This window comes from Penaeus monodon, chromosome 11, assembly GCF_015228065.2.
Source record: "Penaeus monodon isolate SGIC_2016 chromosome 11, NSTDA_Pmon_1, whole genome shotgun sequence".
NCBI classification, from domain to species: domain Eukaryota; kingdom Metazoa; phylum Arthropoda; class Malacostraca; order Decapoda; family Penaeidae; genus Penaeus; species Penaeus monodon.
In genome coordinates, this window is record NC_051396.1 from 49476482 (window position 1) to 49488261 (window position 11780).

At 36.5% G+C, this 11780-nt stretch overlaps 1 protein-coding gene across 1 annotated transcript; it reads right to left on the reverse strand.

Moving 5' to 3' along the window:
- Positions 1-419: 419 nt before the first annotated feature.
- Positions 420-1832, reverse strand: LOC119578617 (anti-lipopolysaccharide factor-like). The gene is made up of 3 exons (XM_037926181.1): positions 1632-1832; positions 1098-1231; positions 420-583 (listed from the first exon to the last, which is right to left on the reverse strand). Exons 1-3 carry the CDS (start codon positions 1757-1759, stop codon positions 420-422), a joined length of 426 nt encoding a protein of 141 aa, XP_037782109.1. The 5' UTR covers positions 1760-1832.
- Between the last annotated feature and the right edge of the window lie 9948 nt (positions 1833-11780).

The window sequence follows — 11780 nt, forward strand, 5'->3', positions numbered from 1 at the left end:
AGTCTCTGTTTCAACCTTAATGATAGATCACACATTACTAATTAGCTCACAAGATCCAATTGATATGGATAACTACACTATCCAGCTGATTTCTTATTATAGGACAATTTGCATGTACGCGTTGATTTTTTAAAAATCCTCTTCAGTAAGTCATTATAGTTTATATATATTTACAATAGTTGTATTTCTTGTAATTTATGAACAAAATTTATGTTTAATGAAGAACATGCTATTCAAAACATATATTGAATTCCACTTTATTTCTAGAAAGTTTAAAAAACATCAAATGCATGGAGCTACGTAGCAGTTCAGAAATAAACAACAAGTCATGGATTATGAATCAATTAGGCATAACAGAACACCACCAAGATATCTAAGAAAAAGGACTCCCTCCCACCCATCCATTCTCCCTATCTCTATCACATTATACGAGATTGGTTTTGCTTTTCCTCTTCGGTGACCAGTCCTGCTTTAAGAGCTTTCTGAATAAAGTCTTTGATTGCGCAGTTCAAAAACCCGGATTTGCTGCGGGTGTGGCAGCAAAGGAGAACAGAGCAAGAGGTTAATGCTAATGTACTGTTGGCTCTTGAGTCGAGTTGTATTTGGTAGTCTTGTGTATTATATTGTTGATTGGATTTTGGTATGGTTAGTAAACATATTGTGATTTGTATACGTTATTCTTATTAGGGAAACAGAATACTGTATGTACACACTGTGGGTAGCCTAAACGTTTGGTTGTTAGTATTGTGCGTCAGCTTATTGTGCACTCGTCTAAAGTACGTGCACTGGGCAATTTGGGATGTAGCCCATTGCGTAGTTTATGTAACTGTAGTTGTATATACAAACATCTATAAACACACACACACACGCACATATATACATACATATATTCCGTGTTGTGGTGTGGTGTGGGTATGGTGTGTGTGTGTGTGTGTGTGTGTGTGTGTGGTGTGTGTGTGTGTGTGTGTGTGTAAGTGTGTGTGCACCAATATCATTATTATCATTATCATCATCATCAGAATCAGTATTATCATTATTATTATATTATTATTATTATTATCATTTATATTATCACATTATTATCATTTGCCACTCACACTCTCCCCTGATGGTCGTCCAGCCCGGGCACGTGACCGATCCGATGAAATAGAGCTCGATACCCTGTATATCCGGCTTGACACTGTATGAGCACGAGTGGTCGACCAGATCAACGTCTCCGTTTCTCCATAAACTGTAGAGGAATGGAGAGAAAAAGAATGAATATTAGTGGATAATGGGAGAGCTGGAAAGAATGTCAATGGGATTAAGGGATTAATGGTAGGAGGAGAGAAAATCAGCCAGAGATTAATGGCTGAGATGGATTTGAAATGTGTTTTATATATATTTCGTATAATTCTTGATATGGTAATAATGATTATGATAACAGTACTACTAATACATCTCCTATTACTAATAGTGAAAATGCTAGAAATATCATTGTAATGTGATGAAAAGTGGATTAATATGCAAACAGAATGGGAATATCAAAACACCACAACCCACAGTGCACCAAAATATCGAAATCCTAATCCAAGATAATTCTCACAAAGTTAATACCCAAGGTTTCAGTTTCTCCCTCGGGCGCCACTTACTCTTTAACTTGGTCCGTGATGGCGGGTAAAAAGAGGTCCTTTAACCCAAACCCGTAGCATCGTGGGGTCAAGGGTGCCACCAGTGCCACAACCAACACGGCACTCACAAAAGTTGAACTCAAACCCATTGTAGATTATTAATGTGTTTGACTGAGGTCTTAACGGTATGTGGTTTTGTGAGGGAATGTGTGATTTAGAGCGATTTCTGGTTATATAGTATCCTGAACTCCCACACGTGAGGAGGTGCCAGCGGTCGCCACATTCGTCGATTGGTATTAATTCCTTATTTCATTAAAAGTTAGCTAATGAAATATGATCTATCTATCTCTTTCTCTCTCTATATATATGTATATATATATAAAACGCACATTTTCATGAAATAGCAAAAAACTATAAAACGATTTCAATTTTCCAATCGTTTCTCAAAGTACTTGACGTCACGACAATGAAAGTTTTTTGTTCAAGTCTCCAACTCGGAAAATCCCGGTAATTTAATATATTGTTTTTTACTGATTTCGACACTTTCTCGTCTTATTTTCTTCGTATTTCCCATCTTTGTCCTTCATCGAAGCTCTCGTCTTGAGCTGTACGTTACTGCTGTCTGTCGCTCTGTCTATCTTTGTTCTCTCTCTCTCATATCTCTTCGGCTACGCTCTCTCTCTTAGATTACCGATTCAATCTCGTGTCTCTTACCTCGTCTTTATTTTAATGGTGATGATGATGATGATGGTGATGATGATGATGGTGGTGGTGGTGATGCTGATGATGATGATCATGATGGTGATGATGATGGTGATGATGATTATGGTGATTGTGATGATGCTGAATGATGATGATCATGACTGGTGAGATGATGGATGATGAGTGGTGATGGTGATGATGATGGTGATGATGATGGTGGTGGTGGTGATGGTGATGATGATGGTGACGATGATGATGGCAGTGATAATGATGGTGGTGGTGATGGGAATGATGATGGGGATGATGATGGTGATGATGATGACGGCGGTGATAATGGAGATGATGGTGATGGTGAAGATGATGGTGATGATGAGGATGGTTTGATGACGATGGTGAGGATAAAAAAGATGATAATGCCAAAGCTAATAAATGATAATGACAATAATGGTAATAATAATCATAATATCAGTGATAATGTTCATAATCAGGGTAATAAAGGTGATGATAACGATAACAATAAGAAAAATTGATAATCATAACACGATAATAAAAATTAGTAATTATCATTATTGCTAAAATATCATCGCATTATTGTTACAAATCATAATTACCATTATTACTATTATCTTATGACTTTCGATCAATAATGAATAGAAAGTGATATGATAATGATAATGATAGTAATGACAGGTATTAGTATAATGCTAGTAATAATAACTTATAATGTTAGTAGTTTTCATTATCATAATTGTTTTTGTTATTATCATTATAAATATTTGTTATCTACCTAATTATAATTGTAATCATTACCAATGATATCATTACCATCATAATATATCATTATTGCCATCATTAGCATTATGGAGCGTTTCTTGTTTATCATGTTTGTGGTTGTTTTATTTCTTCATATCAACCGTCATCACATCATCTACACCATCATCATAACTAGATTTTTTTTATATTTTCCATTTTCCCCCCCCCCCCCCCCCAGTTTTGAACATGCCAATAGGAACGTTCACTTAAAAAAAGAAAGAAAAAAAATGTAACCTCGCACACGCAATGCAACAGTGCACATACAACGCACCCCCCCCCCCCACCCAACCCAGCAACACAACACATGATGTCAGAAACAAACAGCCAAATCACAATACTTCACTTTTTGCCGAAGACAACGGAACTGGCAGCTTAGTGACGTCAGACATGTGGTACGTTTCTCGGAAATTCTCAACGGGTTAGAACCTATTTTTCGGTTATGTGTTTATTGTGTGTGTGTGAATGTTCATGATGGATGTATGTATATAAGTGTGTGTGTTGTGTAGATGGTGTGTGTGTGTGTGTGCGTGTGTGTGTGTGTGTGTGTGTGCTTTAGCTCATTGCGGTGGCTCTCTACATCTCATCTGACTTCTTCCCGAGCACAAGAATTTTCCTTTTCTTGCGGACACACTTCTTCAACAGTTGCCAAGATTCTAACTGCTCGAAAAGAACACAGGTCACGAGCCAAAATACGCCACAAAACATACCAGAAGAGAGAGAAAATGATTTTATTTCATATACGTATTTTTCTCTTATTCTGCCTATGAAAATTCTGCGGCACCCCCAAGTTCCGCTAGTTGGTAATCACTGGATTAGCTAAAGAACTCTCTGTGCGTCCCTCCTTCTTTGTATTCTGGTGATTGTGCCTCCTTGTATCCACCTTCTGTACCACATATATGTCTCTAACATTCTTTACTCTCTCTCTCTCTCGACACACACACACACACAACACACACACACACAAGGTACAGTCCTCACGCTTAAAACCATGGAGTCTGGAGGTGGATAATGGTTATTCTGGCAAGCTATGTGCAGTTTTTAAAATTATCTACAACCAGGAAAGAATCCAATTTAGGGAAAATTCAAACAGCAAAACTTAAGAACAAAGACTGACTTTTAAGGCAACAGGTGGCTCTAAAATATCAATGAGATTCATAGAGTTGGACAACTGCGCCCAAGCAATGCTGCCACATCACTGGGTAATTAGTGAAACAGTATTTTTTAAAATTTTATTATGAGCAAACCAAACTATTTATGAGGTGTATATAATCTATACTATGTTCGGGAATACAAAGTCGACATTAGAAATTGCCGAAAGGCACAATTTGGTTTTATTTGAAGTGAAAGCGTATCACTTGCGACCAAGTTTCGAAAACTTTTAACCACCCTAGCTTCGAATACACTGACGTACCGACGCTATGAACTGTCGTTATGTTATTGGAACCTGAGAAGCGGTGGATCTACAGTTTCCTTATCATTCTTGTAAGAGCCTTCACTCAACGAACATTTTTTTTATTATATAAGACAACATGAAAACTACAATTAGTATCTGCTGTGACCACGGCGCTCAACATGAACCTACCGTTAAAAAAAAAAAAGTACAACGGCGCGGAAAGTTGGAATGTGTATATTATATACATATAGGGGATGTTTATGATGTTTTAAGATCGAAATATTTTAGAAGAATTTACGTAATAAACACAAACACAAACAGTAACGTGTACACAATGTATGAAAAGGGAAAAACTGCCCACAGTAAGAAGTGAAAACATATAAATAACTAGTTCCTTTCTTACTGTGGCTGTTTCCTTTTCAACTTCACATAAATTTTGGAAATCGATCCCGACATTGTCACCTAAACGTTGGTCTCAACATTTATCATATTTGTATAATCTGCGTGCAGTTGGAGCAACTTCAATTCGGATATCTTTTAAAACGCATCTATGATACTAAAAACATAATATAACACGTACACCCGCCAAAAAAATTGCATTTGCTTGTCTGGGTTATTGACTGAAATATTACTTATCTTATGGCCACGTGGACATTGAGTATGGATGTATATATACAGACACACACACACACGTATGTGTGTGTGTGTGTGTGCGCGCGAGTATGGGTGTATGTAAGTATGTGAGATAGGTAATTTGCGTAAATCAAAACTAGATACGCAGTGGGTGAGTCTGTTGTAGATGGTGGGTTGGGAACCATCAACAAGATTACCTAACCATGGGGGTTAAGAGAAAGATCTGGGTTAGCACCCAATATTAAAGACCCAGTCAACTACATGATTCAAGTTACAAGTAGTTCGTCACATCGGGGAGTCACGGATATGATGATAGGATATAGATAGATAGATAGATAGATATGCGCACACAACGTTTGAGAAAAACATGTTTATGTCTGACGATAATTTAAAGTAATGTGCATGTGAGTGAATTATGATTGTGTGTTCTGCACATAACTGCAACATTTTATAAGATTAACTGTACGTTTAAGAAGTGATTAATTGACATCTCAAGTGATAGCCGAGCTGAAACTGTCAAACACATCAAATTTCGCGGTCAATGCCATGTCTCGCTTCGTACTTGTTAGTAGCGGTTATTGTCGAAGTCAGCGACGTGCAGGCGGTCCTGGACGGTCTTGTCCTACTAAGGGTACGAAAAGCTCGTGAGTGACCTGAACGAAGCGCCTCCGTTCGTTTTTTTTTTACGCAGATTCTCCGGTTCTCAGTTTGTTGTTGTTGTTGTTGTTGGTGTTGTTGTTGTTGTGTTGTTGTTGTTGTGTGTGTGTGTGTGTGTGTGTGTGTGTGTGTGTGTGCTGTGTGGTGTGTGTGTGTGTGTGTGTGTGTGTTGCTTAAGTATATATTTATGAACAGAAAAAACACACATAGAACACCTGTCGTAAATTCTGACAATTTTCTCCTCTGCTCTCTTGATATAATTTTAAGGAGATTCTCTGCATGTGGACTTGTGTGTGCATCGGACCTCTTAAGCAGCAAAACAAAACCCATCAGCCAATTGGGTTGTTGTTATTCATAATTCCACAGGAAGCACGCCGAGACACTGAATCAGATGAGAAAATCTTGCGGTTTTACATTTACAGATAATATAAATGTGATTATATTTTGCAATCTCAGAATAAAGTGTTTTGCATTTATAACATTAACGAAAATATGTAATTGCTTACAAAAACACATTTTTGTGTGCGTTCAAAAAACTGATTTGAGTGAAACGTTATCATCGCTGTTTAGTTACCCGCGATTTTGCTAAAGTTACTAGATATATCAGTTCCAATTACTTTTTTTTAAGGAAACAACCATATATTTCAACCACTAATATTGGCATTGGGACAAAACGTTGTAATGGTTCCATTGGCGCGACGGATAGTGAAAATGGAGAAAAAGTAAGTGAGGTTTGTGAGCCGGGACGGAGAGGAAGGAGAGGGAGCGCAGAAGTGGACCGCGAATACTGCGTGGTCAGCGTTTTCGGCCGCATAGAGACACCTGCCGTGGAGTACAAGCCTCTATTTTGTGTTTGTTTTGGGGTAGCCATTAAGATTACACTAGTAAAAAATGAAGTTAGTGGTAAGCAGCAGTTAAATTAAGACTCTTGAAGCCAAGGCAATGTGATAGCAGAATGTTTAAAACTATGTAAAAAAAAAAAAAAAAAAAAAAAAAAAAGATCGGTGGATACTTTGCACAGGGACACGACCATTTGGAGAGAGAATACTGAAAAGTCTGACAAGGAAGTCAAAGAACTCAAGGAAAAGGTTGAAGAAGTAGAACCCAAGATTGGCAACGGTAGTCAAATCGAAGCAAAGACTCTACAAGAAAAAAAAATGATGAAGTAAATCAAAGTAGAGGAAAGTATTAAGCAGATTGAAAGGGATTTGTCAAGCAGCCAAGTCTCAGATAATGGAAGAGGCAAAAAAGATAACAGCTACATACGCCGATTTATCTAAAAGAAAGGAAACAATAAATTAAACGAAATAAAAGCTAGAAAAAGACACCAAAACCACAAAGGGAGAAATAAAGACGACTTTATGTCATATCTTCGGCAACACACAAAGAATATCGCTAATTTGGCTGATGTAAAAAAGAACATAATCATATTGGAACACGAAAAAAAGTTGTTGAAGATGGAATGGAACAATACAGCGAAGACAAGAAATTGATTGTCAATATTCATAAGGTCATAAATCCCGTATTGTAGGAGTAGAATATCAGAACTCACAGGATTTTGGGATTATTCAAACAGGGAAAGAAACCCCCTTTGAAGGTGGCATTCATGAATAAGCAAATGGTAACTGATGCAATAAAGAAAGCAAAGTCCTGACCACCCACGAAGAATAAATAAAATCTGGATAAGAGAAAATATGGCTAACGATGACAGAGAAATATTGCAAAAAAAAAAAAAAAAAGGAAGAGGTAAAAATAAAAAACGGGCAAAAGGACTGGAGAAGAAGAAGAGAGAGAAAAAAAAGAGGCCTCCAAGCAAAACGTCTACTGTCGGAATCAAAATGTGGAGACAGACAAACATTGCCCTTGCAGCCAAAAGGAATACTGAGAGATTATAAAGAAATAGTTTATACAAATAAAGATGGTTTATCTTCGAAGTTACTGAAACTAGATATAGTTGTTGAAATGAATAAACCAGATGTAATATGCATCACTGAATCCCTCCGTAGACGATGTAACATTAGGACTCAGAGACTTCGAAATTTGGAGAAAAGATAGGGCAAATGAATTTTGTCTTTTCCAAAATGTAACAGATCATATCAGGATAAGAGGGCTAGATAGATGGATAGATAGATAGTCTGTGCTTGACCTCCTCCTCCTCTGGGAAATGTGACCATGTACTAAAACACTGTCTGCTACAGGAAAAACTCATCGTAAATAAGGAGATAAATGGGAATACAATTACAAAAGATTATTAAAAGCCTTAAAGATTTTTTTGATGCCATAAGATTGGGAAAGACTCCTGGACGAAGAAAACCTTGATACGTAATATTTTAAATTTTGCGAAGTCTATGAAGGAGTAGAAGATTTTGTATCAAGATTCAAAACTGAAGCAAGAAATGGCCAAAAGTTGTTCAATGATAAATGGAAGAAAATGAGAGAAAACAAACAGCTCCTTTGGAAAAGCTTCAGAAGACATAGCTCACAGGCAGCGTATAAAGTTGGTATAAAGTTGGAAGAAATGAGTATATCCAAACCATGAGGGAGACGGAATTAGCCTTTGAAAAGGATATAATCAATAAATGTTTAAATCAATCGAAACACTTCTTTAACTATATAAACTGCAAGGTAGAGATCAAATTAACGCCATCAAAGACAATAACACTGTTTATACTAAAGAGGAGGAAATGTGTGAAATCCTTAGTGAGAAATTCCAGTCAGTGTTTGTTCAAGGCCTATTCTTTGACATGGCAAGTAATCACGCAAATGCAAATCAAAATATCGAAAACATCACACTCTAAAAGAATAAAATTAAAGGCCACCTAAAGGAGTTAGACAACTCTAAAGCAGAGAGGGACCAGATGAGGTATCTAACGGGGTTTCTGAGGGAATGTCGCGGTGAACTTGTACTTCTGGTATTGTTAATAATTCCAAAATATCCAGCGAGACAAAAGATCGGAAACTCGATACTGTTACAACTAAGTATAAATCAGTTCGTAACTGGTGCTACAATGTAAATTGGTAAAAGGGGATAGTTAGGAACAGTAGGGTGAAGTGACTTGAAAAATACGATATATCAAATAAACACTTCGTTTTTTTGGGAAGAAGGTCATGTGTAAAACCTCTGTTTTAGAAAGAGATTCTGAAATATTACAAGACAGAAACGCTGGATGGATTGGCAAACTTAGGCTTAAAGGCATTTTGACAGGTGTATCATTGAAAGATTCTTATGGAAATTAGAACACCTAGGCAGAGGGAAACTCCTCGAAGGGATTGGAAGACTTCAGGAAAGACAGTATAAGCACCATAACAGACGGGAAGCACTCTGGAGACTAGTGACTAGCGGAGTACCTCAAGGATCGGTCTTGGCGCTATTTCGATGTGATTTAGGATTAGGAGATTTATCAGAAAATGGAATTCAGCACAAGTAAATGCCATGTAATCAGGTCCACTATATCAGTACAATTAGGAGGCGTAGTATTAAACCCAGCAGATAGGGAATGAGACCCTTGGGATAATCACAAACGGAACCTAATCCCCAAGACGGTATATATATATGAAAAGGTCACAAAATGCTAAGGCGATTGCCAGCATGAAGAGGGCATTCGTGTATGTGGACGAGGATATTGTGGAAGAAGATCATTAAGCAATCATAAGACTGGTGTGGAGTGGATGCAGTGATATGGAGTCTCAAAAAAAAAAAAAAAAAAAAAAACAAGAAAGAAAATAATAAGAAGAATAATCAATCATAATAAGAAGAAGAAGAATGAAAAGAAGAGAAGAAGAAGAAGAAGAGAAGAAGACAAGAAAAAAAAAAAAAAAACAAAAAAAAAAAAAATAATATATATATATTATATAATAATACTATATATATATAATATATATATATAAGATTACATTATATATATACTATTTATATATATATAATATATATATATATATATATATATATATATATTTTTTTTTTTTTTTTCTATTTTGTTTTTTTTCTTTTCTTTTATTCTTCTTCTTATCTTCTTCTTCTTCGTATTCTTCGTCTTCTTCAGTCTTCTTCTTCTTATTTCTTCTTTCTTTCTTTTTTTTTTTTTTTTTTTTTTTTGAGGACTCCAGATCACTGCATCCCACTCACACCAGGTCTTATGCTGGCGTAGGATCTTCTTCACCATATCCTCTCCACATACACGAATGCCCTCTTCATGCTGGCAATCAGCCTTAGCATTTTGTGGACCTTTTCATATATATATACGATCATTTGGGATTAGGTTCCTGTTTGTGATTATCCAAGGTATCATCCCTATCTGCTGGGTTTAATACTACGCCTCCTAATTTGTACTGATCTAGGGACCTGATTACAGGCATTACTGGTGCTGAATTCCATTTTCTGAGTAAATCTCCTAATCCTAAATCACTGATGAGAATAGCGCCAGACCGATCCTTGGGTACTCCGCTAGTCACTAGTCTCCAGAGTGATCGTCTTCTGCTTTATGGTGCTTATCTGTCTTTCATGAAGTCTTTAATCCCTTCGAGGAGTTTCCCTCTGCCTAGGTGTTCTAATTCCATAATATCTTCAATGAGACACCTTATCAATGCCTTTTTTTAAAAGCCTAAGTTTGCACAATCCATCCAGCCGTTTCGTCTTGTAATATTTCAGAATCTCTTTCAAGAAACAGAGGTTTACACATGACCTTCCTTCCCAAAAAAACGAAGTTGTTATTTGAATATCGTATTTTTCAAGCACTTCAACTACTGTTTCCTAACTATCCCTTTTAACCATTTACATTGTACACCCGTTAACGAAACTGGATTTATAATTAGCGTGTACATGAGCGAGTTGACGATCTTTTGTCTGACTGGATTTTGGAAATATAACAATAAAGAGTTACATAGTTCACCGGCACATTCCCTAGAAACCCGTTAGATACCTCATCTGGTCCCTCTGCTTTAGAGTTGTCTAACTCCTTTAGGTGGCCTTTAATTTTATTCTTTTAGAGTGTGATGTTTTCGATATTTTGATTTGCATTTGCGTGATTACTTGCCATGTCAAAGAATAGGCCTTGAACAAACACTGACTGGAATTTCTCACTAAGGATTTCACACATTTCCTCCTCTTTAGTATAAACAGTGTTATTGTCTTTGATGGCGTTAATTTGATCTCTACCTTGCAGTTTATATAGTTAAAGAAGTGTTTCGATTGATTTAAACATTATGATAATCCTTTTCAAAAGGTATTCCGTCTCCTCATGGTTTGGATTTATAACTCATTCTTCCAAACTTTATACACCTTTATACGATGCTGTGAGCTATGTCTTCTGAAGCTTTTCCCAAAGGAGCGTTTGTTTTCTCTCATGTTCTTCCATTTATATTGAACAACTTTGGCATTTCTTGCTTCAGTTTTTGAATCTTGATACAAAATCTTCTACTCCTTCATAGACTTCGCAAAATTTAAAATATTACGTATCAAGGTTTTCTTCGTCCAGGAGTCTTTCCCAATCTTATGGCATCAAAAAAATCTTTAAGGCTTTTAATAATCTTTTGTAATTGTATTCCCATTTATCTCCTTATTTACGATGAGTTTTTCCTTGTTAGCAGACAGTGTTTAAGTACATGGGTCACATTTCCAGAGGAGGAGGAGGTCAAGGCACAGACTATTATCTATCCATCTATATAGCCCTCCTATTCCTGAATATGATCGGTACATTTTGGAAACGACCAAAATTCATTTGCCCTATCTTTTCTCCAAATTTCGAAGTCTCTGAGTCCTAATGTTACATCGTCTACGGAGGGATTCAGTGATGCATATTACATCTGGTTTATTCATTTCAACAACTATATCTAGTTTCAGTAACTTCGAAGATAAACCATCTTTATTTGTATAAACTATTTCTTTATAATCTCTCAGTATTCCTTTTGGCTGCAAGGGCAATGTTTGTCTGTCTCCACATTTTGATTCCGACAGTAGACGTTTTGCTTGGAGG

What these genes read in the sequence shown, in the direction of transcription:
- LOC119578617 (XM_037926181.1), bottom strand. Translation starts at nt 1,759, where the DNA reads ATGGGTTTGAGTTCAACTTTTGTGAGTGCCGTGTTGGTTGTGGCACTG. An exon ending in ATCACGGACCAAGTTAAAGA is followed by an intron (nt 1,232 to 1,631) that starts GTAAGTGGCGCC and finishes ATTCCTCTACAG; the next exon opens with TTTATGGAGAAACGGAGACG. An exon ending in GACGACCATCAGGGGAGAGT is followed by an intron (nt 584 to 1,097) that starts GTGAGTGGCAAA and finishes TCGACTCAAGAG; the next exon opens with CCAACAGTACATTAGCATTA.